The following is a 20,526-nucleotide window of genomic DNA, read 5'->3' as shown; positions in this document are numbered from 1 at the left end:
AATTTGCACATGAAGTCAATCTCGAATGTGAGTGGGCTCAATAAGAAGCCCAATTTATTTTACTCGGCTTCACCAAACCTTAAGGCAAAAAGCATTAGAGACGGAGAGAGATCGAGATCGGCCGTTAATGAATTACCAGCAAAAGCCGCCTCCGTCTTCTGACCCTTCGCCGTCGCCGCCTGACCGTCCACCGGGAATTACATCACCGGAGACGTCTTCGAACAATCACAACCATGAGATAGAGGACATTATGGCTTGCGTCACTGCTTTGGAAGCTGCTCTGCTCCCATGTTTACCCGCTAGAGAGCTTCAAGCAATCGACCGTTCTCCTCACCCTTCTCATCAAAGTCAGTCCCTTTCTTAATCTCCATCTTGAGGTTGTTATTGTCTCGGTCCTTACGCGACTACAATTTTCAATTTTGAGAACAAGAATTGACTGATTTTGATAATGCCAGTTTTAACTTCTAAGGTTTTGGTTTGGAGTCTTGTTGGGTGTGATTAAACAATGACTTTGTTGTCTGGTGATTGGTTATGATAGTGTGTGTTTTCTGCTGGAGAATATCATATAGGTGGCTCTTACTCGTTTTGCGTTCAGTCACTTGCTTAACTTATGTGATCTGAGTGAATGGTTTCTTAGAATTCATCTCAAACCGAAGCATTGATTGTAATGGATACTCTAGCTTGCTTGCTAAAAAATTATGATGATTTGATTTGATTCGTGGATTGAACCAAGGGAAGGGACTAACTTCTTAGTTCCCTCATTGAACTATCTGCAGTTGATGTTGAGCGGCATGCCAGAGATTTTATGGAAGCTGCGAAAAAGCTTCAGCTTTATTTCATGGGATTGAAGCGAGAAGATCGTGCACCTACTAGAGCAGAAAGCCTTAAGAAGGTTAGCTTCGGTTCTTTTGCAAAATGTGAATTCCCAAAACCCATTTGACTTAAACCCTGGTTTCTGCTCTGTTCTGTTGTTGTTGTTAATAGGAGATTGCAGAAATGGAGGAAGAGCTCAAGACAAAGGAAGAGCTGATAAAGAAGCACTCAAGGCTTATCCGAGAATCGCAGAGGCTAGTGAAAGAACAGATAGAGAAACACCGAGTAGAGCTGGAGAAAGTATGACATGAATCAGAGTTTATTGCTTTGTCTTCTTTTTTTTTGGTGATCAAGTATGTTGTTTTCAATAGTAAATAATGTAAACTCTCTCCTCATTATTCATCCTTTATGTCTATTTTACATTGTAAGAGTACTATGCAGACCAAAGGGGGCTTCCACCTGCAAACAGCAAATCCACACCTCTTACGAAAAGTGCAGAAACACTTATTATTGTTGTGGCTTTTTTTTCTTTTTCTTTTCTTTTCTTCTAGAGTTACATAAATCCATAGATTCTCATTTACATGGAAACTTAAAAGAAGCTACTCATAGAAAGAGTCTCTTTGGCTTGAGTTGATAACTTCATTCAAATATCCATATGAGGACCACTTGTGTTGAGTGGTTGGCTTTCCAAAGGCATGTACTGTGCCATGATCCCTCTAATTTCCGCATCCATGTAACTCTGCACAATTTTAATTGTTACTTATTAAACATCTATCTAGACCGCAAAAAAATCTTCATGTATATGATGAAAACAACGCCAGGGTAAAGAACAACATACCCTGATCCTGTACTTGTAGACTGCATATCCAGAAAGACCTGCAACTCCAACTCCGATTATGAGAATCCACAAAAAGCTCCAGCTGAGTTTTGTAGTTCCAACTTTGCCTGAACCTACATATTCATCTCACAGTTTTAGCCAAAAACCCACCAAATCCGAAAACCGAATATCTGATCATTACTCAGTCCATATTCAGAATGGATTTAAGAGGAACGAAGAACTCTTTTTTACCTATGCAAGTGTCATGTTCACGCATATAAAGCAGACCATTCTTGCAGCTGCATTCATAACTTCCCCATGTGTTTTTACATTTGCAATCTGGGCACTGGCACACTGTTTTTTCTTTGCACTCGTCCACATCTAACAAATTCAACCAAAATAATTTTGAACGTTTAATTAGCAAAATACTCCAAATCATCTTTGTTAAACGGAAGGAGTATGTACGTATAAGCCACTTCTACAAATTTATGTAAATTAACAATATCATAGACTGCATTTACATAGCACTAGACTCGATATGATGTAGACGTTTTCTAGTACATATATATGCAAGTAGACCACGTGTATATATATATATGCTAGGAAATATTACTTAACAAGTACCTTCACAACTCTTCACTCCATCGCCCTTGAACCCATGTGGGCATTTGCAATCCTTTGAATGATCATCCTGAAAAATCCCATTTCGAGAGCCAAAGAAGTTTTATTTTAGATTAAGAAGATGATGATTGTTCAAAAAGTTTAACACTGACATAAAAAACGAAATACTTACAACACAAGCAGAGTAAGTGAAGAGACCTCGGGTTTCTCTCCAGCATCCTCCATTGTTGATACCACAATGCAAAGCTCCAGAGGCTGCCAAGTGAATAAAGTTGAAAGCAATATACATACATATACAGAAAATGCACCTTAATAAATACTATAGTAAGACAACTTCTGTTTTAAAAACTTTGTAGAACGGTTAAAAACAATTTAGAAAATTGCTTTTCGCAGCGAGCAAAGAAAAAAAATTCACTAACTTATATGATTGAATTTCCTTTAAGTTTGAACTTATTAAAAGAAAGATTTCTCAATAATGTTAGATTTGTTAGTGACAAGTTAATTTTCAATCAGGATACCATAGTCGCAGGTGGTACAAATCAACAAATAGACCATCTAGTACGATTACGAGAATACAGCCATAAGGGACGAAACTTGAGTATTGCTTGATTTCCCAATCAGTAAAATCTCTTCAAAAGAACTACCAGTGAAAAAACAATGGCAAAATTGAGTAATTAAGAAGAGACTATAGCATTCGAGTCACTAACAAATTAAGCTACACAAAACAAGTTAAGCTACACAAATAAAAGATAGTTTACCTTTGCAGTGAGTGTAACCATCACCAACAAATTTAACACCTTGAACAGTAGGGCACTCACACAACCTTCCCCTAAAAGTATCCTAAAAAGCCGATTCAGATCCAAATAAGAGTAATCAGTCTTAGTAGCAACGACAAAACAAAAAGTTAGAAAACGATATATATATCTAGCCAAAAGGATACCCGGCATGCAGTAATGTTGGCAGCTTTGTCTTGCCAGCATCCACCGTTGTTTTCCAAACATTCATTAGTTTCCAACTCTGCAAAAATCAGAAGCATATCAAGTTTGATTCAAGTTTTACAGTAACAAAAAATATAATGTATATAGATCCATAAGAGATCTGTCTTCTGAAAAAGAAAGAGTGGATGATAAAACCTTCAGTAAGACAGATAGCTGGTTCTGTTGACTCTTGGAAACCCGAACACATAGCTTTGAGAACTGCACCTTTTTCCAATTTACCTAAAAAAACATGAACATGATTCATTTAGCAAACGAATAAGTAAGACGTTGTAGATTGGGAGAAAAATCTGGGAATTCCTCAATACCTCTGTACTGTCTGTTGTTCACGACAAGAGTTGGGAGTATAGTCACGTCTCCACGGGAACCTTTACCTATCTGAAACAGACTCATTTTTAAGAACACAAGGAATGGAGAATATGTGGCAATTTAAAACAGAAAAGATCTAGAAAGGAAGTGTAAGAGCTAATTGGTCTACAAAAAGACAAACCTGGGACTCTTGCTCTGCTTTAAGAACTGGGTTCTCCACATCTGCTTCCGGGTCTCCGATACACTTGTCTACCTTCTTGAGATCAATGCCTAACGCATTTAACAGAACTCATATTTAAAATTAGCCATTTCAAGCTGGTAGTCAGAAAATTCAGAATGAAATGCACAAACTGGAAAGTAACAAAATATCCAACTGGTCAAATATAAGGGTTCAAGCAGGCCATACAAGGTAAGCAGATCTATATCATGGATGAGCTGATCGCCTAAAAACACTATCCAGTTTCCAAATTAATACCCATCCACAAGTAATGAGTCAATCAAATAATATTACAGAAGTAAGGGCCATGGGAAGCATTATAACTCACCAAGGGACTTAATAATTCCGTCGGCGCATTCCTTGGTGTACTTCTTCTCCTTCATAGGACACCGGATGGCAAAGTCAGTCACATAATCCCACCAGATCCACGGCTTACCAGTTTCATTCACCACTCTATAGACACAAGCCTGACGTAGATTCTGAACGACAACATCCTTTCCATCATACCCTTTTGTGAAATCCTGCTCAGGATCAGGCGCACAATACCTTCCATGGTTGATGCACTGAGACTTACACTGTTTACTCAACGTAAAAGCTTCAGGACAATACCAAGTAATATAATGAGGCGTGAACTGAGTATGCCCTCCTTTCTCAAGAATCTGAGCAGCTCCTTTGAAATTCTTGAGAAAGTCAATCTGAGTATCACACTTCTTCCCACACTCGTCATTGCTGTTCGTCCAGAGCTCATACTCAACACGCTCATCAGGATGCGGAACAGACTCAGTCCAGTCTAGCTTCATGTTAACCATATCACCACCTGAAAGCGCAGACTTGATACTGTCTCCCAATGATTTAGTAATGAGAGCAGAAGGAATAGTAATGTTCTGAAGATAGTCCGCATCAGATTTCTCTTCTTCAGGTGTGTCCATTGTAATCAAAGGCTCAGCTTTACTATCAGCCACAAGTATCGCTGCTGCTCCTGCTTGTTGAGCTATCCATGCTTTCAAAGTGAAATAACAATCTGTTCCAAAACCGAATCAAAAAACAGATCTTTCATCAACCCAATTAAGGGAACAACTAAAAAAGGTAAGAACTTTAATACAGAGATCGAAATCGAACCTCCACGATCGATGAGGACAAAAGTGGGTAAACGTCCAGGTTTAGATTTGAAAGAGATATCGAAATCGGTGTAGCTTTTACAAGCTTTCTGATTCGATTTGGGATACACGACGGTGCCGACTAAAGTACCACCGTATTGAGGAACTCCAAAATTCCCAATTGCGCATTCGTAAACACCTTTGATCGATTCGGGTGATGTAACTTTGAGGTTGTTCTTCTCCACGACGAATCTACACAGTGCTAGATTCAAGATCAGAAGAAACGAGAGAGTGAAAAACCCTAGCTTCTCCTTCCCCATGGATTCAAAGTTCCTTCCTTTATAGAACTTAACCCAATTGATTGAAAACAGATAAAGATAAAGATTTTGAATGGATTCAAGGGTTTAGAGCCTAACACTTAAGATCCGAAACCCTATAGAACAAAAGATTTCGAAACCTAATCACGAGGCGAAGTGTACGATGCTTTTTTTTGTCTTTCTTTTGGATTCGTTTAAAAGGAAGTGAACAGTTTTGAGATTTAGGAGTCTTCTAAGTTAAGGAAGATAATGAAGTAATTTATCTAATGGACTTAAAGTATGGTAATTAGGATTAGGTTTCAATTCATGTATGTTAAAAGAATCAATTTATTAATTAATTTAATTTAAGTATGGAGACAGCATGGGTTTATTGAATTGTTCTTCTTTGTCGTTTATGGAATTGTGGATACCAAAAAAGGAGTTGAGCAGAATTGAATAATGTCTTAAGAATAGTAAACGGGAAACACGTGGGTAATCTTTAAACCTGACGGTACTGAAAGAGATAGATCGTGTTTCAGCTTATTTGATGCTTTTAGTTGAGAGGTGGATGGATACACGATACAACCATACGGCCATACCATATGGTCCATATCTATCTTTTTTTGGTGTCAAGTGTAGCTGTGTGTAGTAGTAGGATAAGGCCTTGTTAGATATGGGAGGAAGATATAAAAGAAAATGAAATTATTGTGTTTGTAAGCAGGATAATTATTAGCAAAGATTTGCCTTATTTGGTTTATTATACACTTGCAATAATATTTAGGTATTTGAGCAGTGATACATAGAACAATTTTCCAAATTAATGAGCCAATTATTGCCATTGTATCTGTACATAAGAATCTATGTATGCTTTTGTAGTTTACACACAGATTGTGTACAGATAAAAAAATGAAGTAGGAAGGCTTCATTTCATTTAGCTGTTCTTTTTACAAGAGAGATCCCACTTGGGTCACCACCCCACTCCTCAAATATGACTAGAAGGTTCCCAAACGGCTTTAGCCATGAACGAGGCACATGGTACCTGAAACATTAGTAAGCCAATCATGTGAGAAAATTAGATTTTAGAGCAAAGAAGAAGAAGGTAGGTAATAGGAGAAGAGAAAGATAAGGTATTCTTTTTTTCTTCACCATCTTTGAGAAGGCTCTCCACAATGACTGAGACATTTCTTCTCGTTGTAAATTCCAGCATAGTTGCAACGTCCGCAGTTCCCACGTGCTGTGTACGCAGGCCAGTGGCGTCCAATGTTATGTCCATTTACCCAAATTTGACCTTTCCCCATCGTGTTCATGTCCAAAGCCAATGGTTCGTTGCCTACCGGTGTATCAAAATAAGACTGCACATAGAGACATCAAGAATATGATATGAACACATCTCTCATTCTAGACGTAAAACTAAGTCTAAGATCTATATATATCTCTAAGAAACTGAGAGAATATTTTGTACCTTGTACCAGGTCAAGGGTTGCTTCTTGGCCATGAATGATCCTTCTATCCATTCAACATTAGAACTCCCGGTTGTGGTATGAAGGCTCATAGCTTCACCTTTAGTACCAATCTAGATAAACACATAAAAAAGGGGGAATTAATAAGAAAACACATTAATTTTGTTATTGGTATAAAAGATTCAGTAACTCTTGTTCAAGAGGACCTTGTAGGACCACTTCCATTTAGACATGTCCCATGTTCCGGAGTTAACTCCGTTCAATGTGGCTGGTCCTAGAACACCAGTATTCCAAGTCTCATAATGCACACCAGCGTTCTGCGAAAAAAAAATGAAGACCACAAAACTCATATACAACGTAATCATTCTCAAGCGAACGCAAAAGGTCTCTGAATGGTCAATCAAGAGAAGCTTTTAAGACTCAAACTAACTGGTAATGAAAGTATGTTAACATAAACAAGATCGAAACTAACCGGAAGACCAACTGTAGTACTTAGCAGAGCAAGTTTGTTGATGCCTACATGCAATTTGATCTTTTGACTAAATGTGAGTTTCGAGTTGCTCAGTGCTCCATAGGAAGTTCCTATAACAAAGAAACTGAATGTTTTAAGGTTTTGTTTGAATAGAGAAGAGAGAGATTTTTGACCCTTAAGTTTATTTTTATTTTACCTGAAAGCTGGCCATTAACGAAAACATGAAGAGCATGTCCAGCTGAACAAATCGTAAGGAGAGGATCATCACCAGTCTTCACGAACTTCTCATTAGGACTAATTGTAATGCTAAGTATATTCGCAAAACAACATAAAACATTACCAAGTTTGATCAGTAAATCAGCAAAATATTAATGAGATATCACAAGTCAAAGAGTTAAAAAAATTTTACTCACTCTGTAAGATACCAGAAATAATCTGTTTTATCTCTGGTCATGCTTATTTGTTCCACAAGACCATCTTTAACAAATGTGCCAACGTCATTTGAAGAAGGGATTGCCTCGTTATACGATTTCCACGAAAATCGCGTGCTAGTAGGAACCATCTTCATAAGTATGCTTGGTACACGAATCTATATTACATGATGTACATGCGGAATCAAGAACAAATATCTATGTGTCAAGATCAATAGCATCATCAATTGTCTTAAACTATTTGATAAAAGCCGTATATTAAAAGTATATAATTTGTCAAGTTTTTTTTTTCAAGATTAGGAACTTCAATACAAATCACATATTCAATATTTTCGTTTGAATTGATACCTTGTTCCCCTATTTGAATGCACCGGTTTATCATGTGAAAAGATGGTCCTAAACAATGTAACATAATTATATAAGCTTTTAGTTTATTAACCTTTGCAGTGTTGTGATACTCGGTTTTGCAGTCTGGTAAAATACTAATAGACCAAGGAGGCAAATCATACGGAAATCCCCCAAATATAACTCTTGCCGGATGACTCGTGTCGTAGTTCGAGAGAAATGCAGCACAAGAAGTCTTGGACTTGAACACATGAGCCTGAAAACATTTCAAAAGAAAAGGCCCAAAATAAAATAAAAATGTATGAATCTTTATGCTTCTTATCTTCAGTATTACGTACATTGCATAATTCGTTAAATTCGCATACTTACTTCTTGTTTATCTCCGAGTGATGTGATGGTGGGATCAACAGAGACTAATGCAGGTTCACACATCTTGATGACCTTATGTAACTCTTTTAGGTGACTGTACTTGGGTTCTCTAGGTAATCCTATTCCACACACAATGACACAAATAAGAACAAAAACGTTAGCATAGTAATTAAATCGAATAGACAGGTGAACGCAGGGCAGATCTAGGTTGGTTGAGAGGGGTGCAGTTGCACCAGATGGAATATAAAAAATGTTTGATTTTCTATTAAACTTGCTAACTTTAGTGGTCTAGTGGTAATGGATGCACCACTAAGATCAAGAGGTAAGCAGTTCAAATCCCATCTATAACAAGCTTTTGTTTTTTTTGCATCCCATCAAAATTTTGGCTGGATCCGCCACTGGGTGAACGTGATTAATTACCATATTCATCGAGAGGAGCATCGTAGTCATAGCTTGTGGCGATGAAAACACCAGCTGTTCTATCAAAGTTGGTCCCTCCATAATACTGTCACAGCGCATTGTCTTATTTAAATCTTAAACCATAATTTAATTGTATTTTATTTTAAAAATTTAAATAAACTTAATAAACTTACCATATAATAGTTCATAAAAGAACCACCGTTATGTATGAAACGAGCCACAGAGAACGCAATGTCTTCGACTGGTCTGTTTGGTATTGCACCTCCAAATTCCGTGAACCTGAAAATCATCACAAAAAGAATTGATGTACAAAGAAACGAGAAAGATGATGTACATAACTTTAATACAGCCATGTGACGTACCAACCAGTCCAGTTCTCAGTCCACAACTTCGGCTTATTGACTGAGTTTGGCTTGAAACCCTCACAATAAAACCCATTGCATGTGTCTATCTGTTGTATAATTTTTACACCCACGTTACACAAACTTCGTAAAATTGTGAAAGTTAAACAAGTTGAATGGATTCTTTTTGTTTTTTGGCCGGCGTGGCCGCGTGGCCACATGCAATTTAAACGGAAAAATACATCAAAGGCAATCAAATCAAAGGGGAAAACGATATTTCATTGTAACTATATAGCGATAAGACAACAATATCTAAGAAGAAGAAGAAAGTTTTTACTTCAAGAAAAATAAAGGCCAAACAAAAATTCAAAAGTTAACCCACTAATGACAAAAGAATAATAATACTATAAATATACAAAGTTCTTCTCTCTAAGAATATCTAATTGCCGTCTTGCCGACATAAGAAAAGTTATATCTAATAATAATGTATAACGCTATCCGGCCAACTTAAATGTAACCGGCTATTTTCTCAACAAACTACAAATTAAACTGATAAATGGAACAAAATTAATAGGTTAACAAAAAGCAGAATGCAAACTAAAATAGAAACTCTACCAAACTCAACCATACAAAATTTTAGCATTAAATTAAATTAATTAGTATGCTATCTAAACCAAGTTTAACCAAAACCAAAACGGGACATCCTAATCAAGGTAAATAATAGAGAGAAAGGAAAAGAGAAACATACAATCGGGTAAGGAGCATCCTCTTGCTTGCACATTATCCATGGGACACCTGTGGACAGTCCCAATGCCATTTCAGCTGTCCATTTTGAGTATGCCTTTCCTGCTGCTCCCATCTCCCATTGCATTGGTCCATACTCATTCTCTATCTGTCCAATTTTTTGCATTCACATTATTATAGTTTTACTATCAATTTAAAACAAATAGGCAAAGAAAACACAACCTGTGAGAGAATGATGGGTCCTCCTTGAGTCTGAAACAGCTTTTCTTCTTTCATCATATCCACAATCTTCTTTGTGAATTTTTGCATTGCAATCTTTTCCATTGTCGCATCAAGTTACAATTTTGTCAATCAGAAACGACTGAAAACATAAAAGTGGAAATTAATTATTTTTACAATTCTTTACCTTGAAAGGTTCATTATCTGTTCTGAAAACTATACCCGGGACATATTTGAGCCAAACCGGAAATCCCCTGTAAAAAAAATCATAAATCTTTTATAAATTTATAAAGTCATATATTCGAAAGAAGAAAAAAATATTCTAAAATGCAAAACTTTTGTTTATTATATTTACCCAAAATTCCACTCAGCACAAACGTATGGACCAATTCTTAGATCAAGATATAGACCAGCTTGATGCACCAGCTTGGTGAATTTAACAAGATCATACCTATCCTCAAAATAATACTGGAGCAATCACAAATATACAGAGCATTAAGATTTTATATGACTTATGAGTCAAGTGAGACAATTGTTTAATTCCTTTAACTTACATTTCCAGGAGAAGGTTCATGTCCACTCCAGAAAACGTAAGTTTGTATAACATCCAAACCTCCTTCTTTGGCCTTGTGTATAAGATCAGGCCACATCTGCATAAACAGAACATCTACAAGTTTTTTACTTTTAACTTATTCTTTACAAACAAATGTAACTGTGCGATGAAATTGCCTAGACTATATAAGCAACATACAGAAAGATAGATAACAAAAACAAATGTTCATAAAATCAAAGCAAGCATTCAGAAATTTTATAATTCACAACCATAAAAGTTTGCATGTAGATATATAAATAAACTGTTTATATATATGTTATTAGTTAATATATAAATTAGAGATTACGTACCTCAGGAGTGCTTCTTGGATAGTGAATAGAACCAGAGAGAAGGATCCTTCTCTGTCCATTGATGATCAAAGCTTTATGATCATAAGTGACCACTGCTTCAGTTGAGTAAATCAATGATGAAAAACACAGAATTGCCAGAAAAATCCATGCTTTATCCCTAAAATGCATACCCATTTTTTTCTATGTTTTCTTTGTTTCTTTATAGAAACTGGTAAAGAAGATTCTTGCTGAAAATATCAGCTCTATCTGTGATTGGAATGAATGAGGATCTAGAAGCTGTGTGTGTACAGATATGTAAAGGCTGACACTTATGCCACTGTGCATATAGATAGATTATTGAATGCGTATGAAAATGAGGTAATTATTATGGGACCCTGACCTCTCTCTGCTTTTTGAGCGGATGACATTAAAACTTTTATGCCCTACCAATTTAGGATTTTTCATATCCTTTCTACAGTATTTCTTTTGGGTCAGATTATATAGTATTATTTTCTTAATTAATCTTTCTTTGATTAATTTTTATTTTAATCTAACTTTTCGTGTTCACCTCTTTAACCATTATTTATATTTTAATGTATTTAAAAGACATGTAATAATTTGTTTTTTGGTCTCGGAAAATTATGCAAGCTAATTAAAAGTGGTGAACTCCACTTCTAGATATTTTTATGACAAGTAGTGATTTTCGAATATGGTGCGGTGACATCACATTATCAATCTCTAGTCCAGACTTAAAAGAAAAATACTACACATTAAACCAAATACATATAGACGACACCTTAAACATAACCATGTATGTTTGTATATGAAAAGTTAATCGAATAAGAAAACCTCTGACAAAATGGGATACTGAGTGCAAGTTGCGTGGTCCGTAACTCTAAGTAGGTCAACGTATTGAAGTTGACAAAGTAATTGCAAGATAGATGATAGAAACCTATAGGTTCCCGGAAAATTAATACTGTGCTGTTATATGCTGTATAAATAGTAATTTTGTTTTCCTTCTGATTTAATTGTAAATTGCATTAACAAATAGGGTTGAGTTTGGTTTGCTCAGACAATTCTACCTATATTCTAGTTTAATTATATTTTACATATTAATTAACGTCAAACTATGTAAATGTTGATCATAATTGAAAAAAAAACGAGGAAAAAAGTTATACTATCGGCTAAGTCATGCCGACAATCAGCTCACTAAGATAGCTGTATCAGACTATCAACAAAACAGATTTCTGATAATTGATGGTTTTAAAATGTAAAATCACCTCATTCGGGTTTTGTTAAAATAAAGTTCATCGGAAGCAAATCGGACAACTCATCATGTGCATGTGGTATATTTAATAGATCGAATGTTAATGCACTGTGTCTTGTGAAACCAACGAATGTCTTTAGTATATATATCTGTATCGTTATAATTCAAGGATAAGAACAGAACTGACCAGACATAACATTTTCTTTAATTTATTAGGACATGTTTTCAACAAGAAAAGCTTTAGCTAGGGTACTTTCGTCTACCGGAAAGGAATTAATGGTTAAGTAAACATTCACCAATGTCTAACAATTAGCTACGTACATACATAAGCTACTTATTTTTATCACTCGGTAGCTAGATACTTGGATGCATCAATACATCATGCTCAGCTCATGCATACATGCTACACCGCACATATTTATTCGATATATTGTACATGCACATATTTATTTTTTTGGAAAAAAAATGTTCAGCTACACGAAATATAGCTCAATACATAGTCACACATCCCAACTTTAAAAATGTATTGTCAACTATATCAAGTAAATGTATTACATGGTGACATATACCAACTATATGATGATATGTACTCAATATCACGATCATTTTATTCTAGTACACCGTTTATCATAATCCGTCGTTGACCAGATTTGACCGCCATTGACCATGTTTAACCGGCATTAACCAACAAATTTTTCAAATTTTTTTTTAATTTTTTATAGTATTAGAAACGAAAAAATAAAACTGTTTTATAGATTAACAAAATATTTATATTCGTTATAAAGATATATTTTATATTTGTTAATACAATCAATTTTATAATAGTTTTTTTCAATTGTAAAACTTAAGTATAAATAAATTAAAAATCATTGATAAATATTTCAGATTTTACAACTTTTATTTTACCACATATCCTACTATATTAATTGAGAAGTACAATATGAAACTAACCTTATAATTTTTCTGCATATGTTGTGATCTGAATGTTTATAAATGAAGATATATTACTCAAACTATGAAGAAAAAAATGTGTGTTTTAATGTTAATATTGTAATTCTTTGGTAATACATTTTTAAAGTTGGGATGTGTGGTCATGTATTAAAATAAATATTAAAATAAAAGAATTATAATATTATAGTATTTTAATTTGGTTAATGTATATTACAGGTTTATAGTGTTTGTTTGTTGTATTTGCATCATTATCTTGTGAAATATGTTAAAGTAATTATAATATTGTAATTGTGAGAAAATAAAATTTATTAATTTATCAACTACATAAATTTAGTTTTACCAATCCACCGATGTGGAACATTAAAACACACATTTTTTTCTTCATAGATAGAGTAATATATTTTCGTTTTAAAAATTCAAATCACAACATATGCAAAAAAAATTATAAGGTTAGTTTCATATTATACTTCTCAATTAATATAGTAGGGTATGTGGTAAAATAAAAGTTGTAATATATGAAAATTTTATCAATGATTTTTAATTTATTTATAGTTAAATTTTACAATTGAAAAAACTATTATAAGATTTATTGCATTAACAAATATAAAATATATCTTTATAATGGATATAATTACTAAAAGGCCATAAATTACTCTATAAAACAATTTTAGTTTTTTTGTTTCTAATACTATAATAAAATAATTTTTTTTTTTAATTTGTTGGTCAACGACTGTCAACGGCGGTCAAACCTGACCAACGCTGGATTCTGACAAATGGTGTACTGGAATAAAATGTTCGTGATGTTAAGCATATGTCATCATATAGTTGGTATATGTGACTATGCGAATACATTTACTTGGGAGGGTGTATTGAACTTGATATTTTAGAAGATTTGGTGGGATTTTAATATTTTAGAATTTTGAGAGATTTGAGTGTATTTTAGGAGATTTGTGGTTATTTGTTAGATTAGGAAAAATGATTTGTGATTTGCTGAGATTTTATAATTGAATTTTGGATGATTTTAGGATATTTAAAATAAAATATAAGGAGAGCATCGTTATTATATGTGATTTGTTCTCTTGTTTTTTTTTTCTGTTTCAACGTCACGGGGAACGATTTTAAAGTCTTGAAGAGAAAAGTGAACAAGCTAAATGTTCTAGTCTAAACATATATATGATCAACCAATATATCTAGTCTACTGACGCATACTTATGATAGCGACAGACGAGACAGTTATGAATTGGAATGGAATCATTACTACTGCATCTGTTTTGTGGTAACAATGTAAATCTTTGAGCTGGCAAATTTGAGTGCATCTGAAACTCCTGGATAGAATGTGCATATATAGTATACGCCATATATCAAAGCTAAATGTGCAAGAAAATTTGGAACCTTGACTTAATTGTTTGTACAATATCCCTCTCAAACTTGTTTTTCCTAGTAGTCTTTGATGTAATTTAAAATTAAATTTTTAATATAACCTTAGCATTTGGGATCTCTCTTTGAAGCATGAAAATACAAGCATTCACGATCTCAATATCATCACTACTCAACTTCTCAGGCCAAGCTTTCATATTAGCACCGCAGCACCACCAACAATGATTATCGAATTCTAACTATCCGACTGAAACATGACCACGACGTGTCCCGTTGGCCCATCATTCACAGATGTCACGTAATTCAGATGAACCCGGGAACACCAACGCCTCGGCAATAAGCTTCCCATACACATCCTCACCCAAACGACCAACGAAGTAAGTAGGATACGCCGCCTGGTTTGCGCCTTCTTGTCCGGCGAGCGTTTGCCCTGTCTTGGCCGAGATCGTTTTCCCTTCCTTGGACAATCTCTCGATCTCCACATAGATGTCGATCGGCGTTTTCATATCCCACTGCCGGACGTGAGAGACGACGAGAGAGAGAGAAAACATAAAAATTATGCAATTGGTTTCGTACTCCTTTTTTATTTTTTTTGTTTGAAATCCTTTAAAATCTCACCTTTGAGGGTGTGATTTTATCACTCATATTTTTCAACAAAAATGTTTTAAAAATCTCGTAAAATCACTTAAAATTCTTTTTTTAAAAAAATTTGTGATATTTTGAATAACAGTAGATTTTTAGTGAGACTTATAAATTAATAATTCAATAATAGGTGATTGTGAATGATTTTAAATGATTTTTATAAATGTCAAATTCAATAACACTAGATTTTAAAAGATTTTTAAGAATCACCAATTAGATAACAGGAATTTTAAGAATACTCTAAAATCTTATAAAATATTTAGTTCAATACATCCCTTTGTGTAATTGGCAATACATTTTTAAAATTGCGATGTGTGGCATCTTTTTAAAAATATTTAGACCATCTTTTTTCCTATTTTTTTGTTATATGTTTTCAAATGAAAGCATTTTATCTATGTATATGTCTATATGATATATAATTCATTTTGCATCCGTATATTACAAACAGTACGTAACAAATTTTCGTTTTCTACCAAAGAATTCCGTTTACATTTTCTATTTGTCTATATAACTTAAAGTTTAATTATAAGAAATTAGAAATATATTATCTTTTTAATTATTATTATTAAATGTTTAACCAAAATTAATGAGTTGGGCTTAAATAAGGTCCAAAAAGTTTGGGTTACAAAGCTGATATCTCCTTTTTATGGCTGGTGGTTATTTTAGTTTGTGGACTGGTGAATTTAATGGGCCCATGGGCTGTCAGATAGCCCAAGGTCATAGCTACCCTGCGCATTATATTGCAAATGTCACTAATCAATCAAGGCAAGCAAATCAAAATTTTTACTTTCGAATTTTGGACCCCTCAATCCATTAATCTTTTGTGTTTCACTTAATGTGTCCAATGGTGTGAATCCTCTGTATTTTACTTAAACATGTACAAAAAATAAGAAAGGTGGAGTGAAACTGTGGTATATCATCACTATATGCTATTTTGATTTCAATATCCGAAAAGAAAAGTAGAAAAAGTCTACCGACGTCCGTACACGGCTTATCTAAAATACGTAACACATAATAAAGCATATTTATTCATAATTTGGAATTAGGAAAGGATCCATATAGCATATTCGTTAGGAGTTAGGACCATATAATAAAACTAATTAGCAACGTGGCCAGAGATAATGACATGATGATTCATGTTTGTACATCTTCGCACGTTCCGATCCATCAGATTGATTACTTGTTCTACTCTTTCTCGTTTTCCTCACTTGTTCATTGTTAGACACGTGTCCGGTGCCCCCAGCCATTGTGGATATATATATATACTCGCCGTTGATAACGAAACATTTTGACACATTTTTCTTTTGCCTAGAATAATTACATCAAATATACAAAGCTCAATATAACTAATTAAAGCAATGAAATTAATTGGAAATGTGGAAATGGGGTTGAACCTGTATTTTAAGACCATTTCCAATGGTTTTCTCTATTTTTTTTCCTATATAATAGACATCTTTATAAAGAGATGAGTTTTAGGGTTTAGGGTTTACTCCAACCCACTTCTATTCTCACTTCTAAAATAGAGTTTCTCTATTTATAGAGAAACCCTTTATAGAAAAAAATAGAGTTCCTCTATAAATAGAAAAAAAAATAGTAATATCTATTTAAAAAATGAAAATAAAGGTGGATTGAAGTAAAATTTACCTATATTATAGAGAATTTCTATTATAGAGGAAAAAATAAAAGACTATTGGAGATGCTCTAACATATACCTATGATAAAACTGATTTGTTTTTTTCTATTTTTGTTTTGGGCGGAAAAAACTGACTAATCTTAAATATTAGTAAATGGAATTGTGGCATGACGAGTCTTAACACGGATTTCCACTAAGTTAAGATTTTAATGTCGACCAACAAAAAAAAAACAGTATAGTAAAGTCTAATAGGACAACGATTTATGTAGGATGGTACCATATCACTCGGTTGTCGTATCTGAGGCTTCTTGCTCTATATCTTACTGGCCGACGTTGAAACTGATAATAATGTTCCTAATAATGGACCCCTTTCTTTTTTTCTTTTCTTTCTTTTGTAGTTACAAATACTTGAGTAGATATTGTGTTTCATTTTATATCTTCTACGCAAAGTTCTATATACTGTGTTGCAAACTTAATGAACATCCCAACGTATATAATTTCTTCACATCGGCAAAATTTATCTGCTAATTACTGTCTCAACGATCATAATTATTTGGCCTATCGATAAAATGTTCACGGACGACACTATCTTAAAACCTTCACTTAAAGCATCTCATCTTTGTCCAAAAAAAAAAAAAAGCATCTCATCTATGTTTACTTTCTTGGGTCCCAGTTCTTTAAGGTTACGAAAACCGTATAACTAAAAATTTCAAGCATTGACTTTATGTTCTTCGTTAAATAATACTACCAAATAGATAAAGAAATCTGGAAGCAAAACTCACAAAAAGTATATAAAAAGGGAAATGAAGTAACTTGACGCGATGGCTAACGCGAGATGTATAACAGTATAAACACACCTGAAAACGTCCACCGAACTCTTCAATATTAATCAACTCTTCTTCACCAAACTTTACCTCTTTCAAACATTAATTAAGATGAAACTTCTTGGTCTCTTTCTTTGTTTTACTCTCTTGTTCCTTTGTCCGTTCATATCTCAAGCTGATGAGCCGGAACTTAAACGCGAGCCACCTCGCCCCATCGTCTTCGTCCCTCATGACCGCTCCAAATCCGATCCACAACAGGTTCTTTGATTTAAACTCTATTTCTCTATATATTTTTTCAATTCAAAAGTATTCCCTGTGTTATTAATTTATAATATTTTCATCTTCGGTTTGTTATGAAAGGTAAGATGTACAGTATAGTCCTTAATTAAGGACAATGTATAAATGTATTCAGATAGATTGAGTGATGGATTCCTTTCCCTATAACCCACTTTTTGTTGATTGTATCATAGTTTTTTTTTTGTTTTGTTTTTACTAATCTAGATATATATCATATTTGATATATTAAAGGTGCACGTATCATTGGCGGGTAAGGACCACATGAGAGTAACATTTATAACGGAAGACAAGAAGGTGGAGTCGGTGGTGGATTACGGTAAACAACCAGGAAAGTACGTCGGAAAAGCCACCGGAGAAAGCACTTCTTACAAATACTTTTTCTACAAATCCGGAAAAATCCACCACGTCAAGATCGGACCTCTCCAACCCAACACCATTTACTACTACCGTTGTGGTGGCAACGGTCCTGAATTTTCTTTTAAGACTCCTCCGTCAACTTTTCCGGTCGAGTTCGCAATCGTAGGTAAATTACTTCAAAGACTCTAACGCACAAAACACTCAATCCATGACATGTTGGGTTGGATCGGATTATTTTCACGCAAATATTCTATATGTTGGGTTCTGGTTCAAACGAGTTAATTAAGTACCAAATTTTCATGTCAAATTAATGAAATATGTTTTCTTTTTAATGAAATATCGAAGGGGACCTAGGCCAAACCGGATGGACAGATGCAACATTATCTCAGATAAAGAAGCAAGACTACGACGTCTTTCTACTTCCTGGCGACCTCTCCTACGCTGACACTCACCAGCCACTTTGGGACTCTTTTGGTCGCTTGGTGGAGCCACTCGCGAGCAAGCGTCCTTGGATGGTTACTGAAGGAAACCACGAGATCGAATTCTTCCCAATCATTGAACACACAACCTTCAAGTCATACAATGCCCGGTGGAAAATGCCTTACACCGAGAGCCTCTCTGACTCCAACCTGTACTACTCTTTTGACGTGGCCGGTGTCCACACGGTTATGCTCGGTTCTTATACCGACTTTGACTCTGATTCCGATCAGTATCAATGGCTCAAGGCCGATCTAGCAAAGGTTAGTTTGTAAATAATGCACCTTACGTTGGCGAAGTGCTTAACACATAATCATTTCATCCCGTTCACATTAAAAAAAGTTCGTTCTCAAGTTATTTTTTTAATTAAAACACAAACGGCTTTCGAGTTCTTTGTAGAGATCTTTTGTTTATTGGTAAATAAATTTGACATGAAAAAGAAAGCCGAAAGAATTTGTAACAAAGTAAGGGATAAACCATATTATAAAACTTTACGTAATAGTTAAAAATTTCTATCAATTCTTGACAATAGGGGTTTTTTCTATTCTTGTGTATTTTTAAAAGGTTGACCGTAAAACAACGCCGTGGGTGGTGGTGTTGCTGCACGCTCCGTGGTACAACACAAACGAGGCACATGAAGGTGAAGGAGAGAGCATGAGGGAAGCTATGGAGTCTTTGCTCTTTAGTGCTCGAGTTGACGTCGTCTTTTCCGGCCATGTTCATGCTTACGAACGTTTCGTAAGTCCTCAATCTTCGTTAATCTCTTTATATTATTAATTTATGTTTTAAGACTTCATTAAGTCATTGTTAATGTACCATTTAAGGGTAATTGATGTCAAATTGTGATAAACGCAGAAACGTGTATATAATAACAGGGCCGACCCATGTGGGCCTATATACATTACCATCGGTGACGGAGGCAACCGAGAAGGTCTTGCATTATCGTAAGTCACCTCTCATTATATATCTAAATATAGTTTCATACTTTCTCACCAAGTAAAAGGTTTTTTGTTTTAATAAATTTGTATTATTTTAAATGAATTTCTCAATATGTTTCTTCTTTTCATATAACTTGAATAATAGGTTCAAGAGGCCTCCTTCACCTTTATCCGTATACCGTGAATCGAGTTTCGGACATGGGAGATTGAAGGTTATGGACGGGAAACGAGCACATTGGTCGTGGCATAGAAACAATGACTCGAACTCACTTCTTGCTGATGAATTCTGGCTTGAGAGTCTTAGCACATCATCGTTATGTTGGCCTTCGAGTAGTTCCAAAGATGAGCTATAAATCATCATCCCAAAAAGAAAAAAGGTTTTAGACTTCTTCTGTTCATTGGATCGCTTGTAGAAAAGCAAGGAACTACAAGTACTCACTTTCTTAGAAATTTTATTATCTTGGACAATATTTTTTTGTCTTGAAGGATGTATTGGGAGTTTCTCTTCAAGGACTTTGTGCTTTTTGTTTTAGTATTCAACATGGTTTAGTTGTAGGATTGATGAATGCTTGTCTGATATACACTTACATATTCTATCAATAAGAATGTTCTTGTACACAAATGAATTATTCGCAACATTGAGAAAAGTCTACTAAAAACATATAAAATAAAAGAACTGACAAAGTCTAATATATATCGTACAATGCACTATGTCGGATGGTTCCAAACCACCCGTATGTGGCCATGAATCGTATTTACCCACTCACCAAACAGACTTGGCAATTTAAATTTGGACCCATTTCGTCTTTTCTTCTTTTTTTTTTGTACTAAACAAATTTTTTTGACAATCTTAATATTTTAACAAAAGGATCCATAATCTAAAGCACCTTTGCCTCCTTTAATTTTTAGTTTTTT

At 34.5% G+C, this 20,526-nt stretch overlaps 4 protein-coding genes across 5 annotated transcripts; 2 read left to right on the top strand and 2 right to left on the bottom strand.

Annotated features, from left to right (window-relative positions):
• The first annotated feature begins 23 nt into the window (after positions 1-23).
• On the top strand, positions 24-1,305 carry LOC104791542 (mediator of RNA polymerase II transcription subunit 28). Its single transcript, XM_010517458.3, has 3 exons — positions 24-347; positions 777-892; positions 985-1,305. Exons 1-3 carry the CDS (start codon positions 128-130, stop codon positions 1,117-1,119), a joined length of 471 nt encoding a protein of 156 aa, XP_010515760.1. The 5' UTR covers positions 24-127; the 3' UTR covers positions 1,120-1,305.
• Positions 1,189-5,594, bottom strand: LOC104791543 (vacuolar-sorting receptor 1). The gene is made up of 12 exons (XM_019226927.2): positions 4,892-5,594; positions 4,101-4,793; positions 3,737-3,825; positions 3,555-3,624; positions 3,385-3,468; positions 3,192-3,268; positions 3,010-3,091; positions 2,424-2,506; positions 2,255-2,321; positions 1,883-2,011; positions 1,652-1,764; positions 1,189-1,552 (listed from the first exon to the last, which is right to left on the bottom strand). Exons 1-12 carry the CDS (start codon positions 5,187-5,189, stop codon positions 1,457-1,459), a joined length of 1,881 nt encoding a protein of 626 aa, XP_019082472.2. The 5' UTR covers positions 5,190-5,594; the 3' UTR covers positions 1,189-1,456.
• Positions 5,595-5,891: 297 nt separating this feature from the next.
• Positions 5,892-11,274, bottom strand: LOC104791541 (beta-galactosidase 2). Of its 2 annotated transcripts, none has more exons than XM_010517455.3 (18): positions 10,870-11,274; positions 10,521-10,616; positions 10,322-10,434; positions 10,154-10,220; positions 9,970-10,062; positions 9,752-9,895; positions 9,025-9,113; positions 8,836-8,941; positions 8,663-8,747; positions 8,243-8,361; positions 7,968-8,129; positions 7,511-7,686; positions 7,294-7,403; positions 7,098-7,207; positions 6,832-6,942; positions 6,628-6,738; positions 6,312-6,517; positions 5,892-6,204 (listed from the first exon to the last, which is right to left on the bottom strand). In XM_010517455.3, exons 1-18 carry the CDS (start codon positions 11,041-11,043, stop codon positions 6,093-6,095), a joined length of 2,184 nt encoding a protein of 727 aa, XP_010515757.1. In that variant the 5' UTR covers positions 11,044-11,274; the 3' UTR covers positions 5,892-6,092. The 2 variants fall into 2 exon arrangements, with proteins under 2 accessions (XP_010515757.1, XP_010515759.1); XM_010517457.2 differs by having other exon boundaries at positions 9,970-10,108; positions 10,189-10,220; positions 10,870-11,165.
• Positions 11,275-17,444: 6,170 nt separating this feature from the next.
• Positions 17,445-20,233, top strand: LOC104791540 (purple acid phosphatase 22-like). The gene is made up of 6 exons (XM_010517454.3): positions 17,445-17,800; positions 18,071-18,362; positions 18,542-18,936; positions 19,238-19,411; positions 19,529-19,617; positions 19,757-20,233. The coding sequence occupies exons 1-6, from the start codon at positions 17,654-17,656 to the stop codon at positions 19,962-19,964; spliced, it is 1,305 nt and encodes a 434-aa protein (XP_010515756.1). The 5' UTR covers positions 17,445-17,653; the 3' UTR covers positions 19,965-20,233.
• The last annotated feature ends 293 nt before the right edge of the window (positions 20,234-20,526 follow it).

The sequence above is a fragment of the Camelina sativa genome, chromosome 6 (assembly GCF_030686135.1).
Source record: "Camelina sativa cultivar CO46 ecotype springtype chromosome 6, ASM3068613v1".
NCBI lineage: Eukaryota > Viridiplantae > Streptophyta > Magnoliopsida > Brassicales > Brassicaceae > Camelina > Camelina sativa.
Note: the sequence above shows the minus strand (reverse complement) of the source record. Positions and strands in the feature narration are given on the sequence as shown.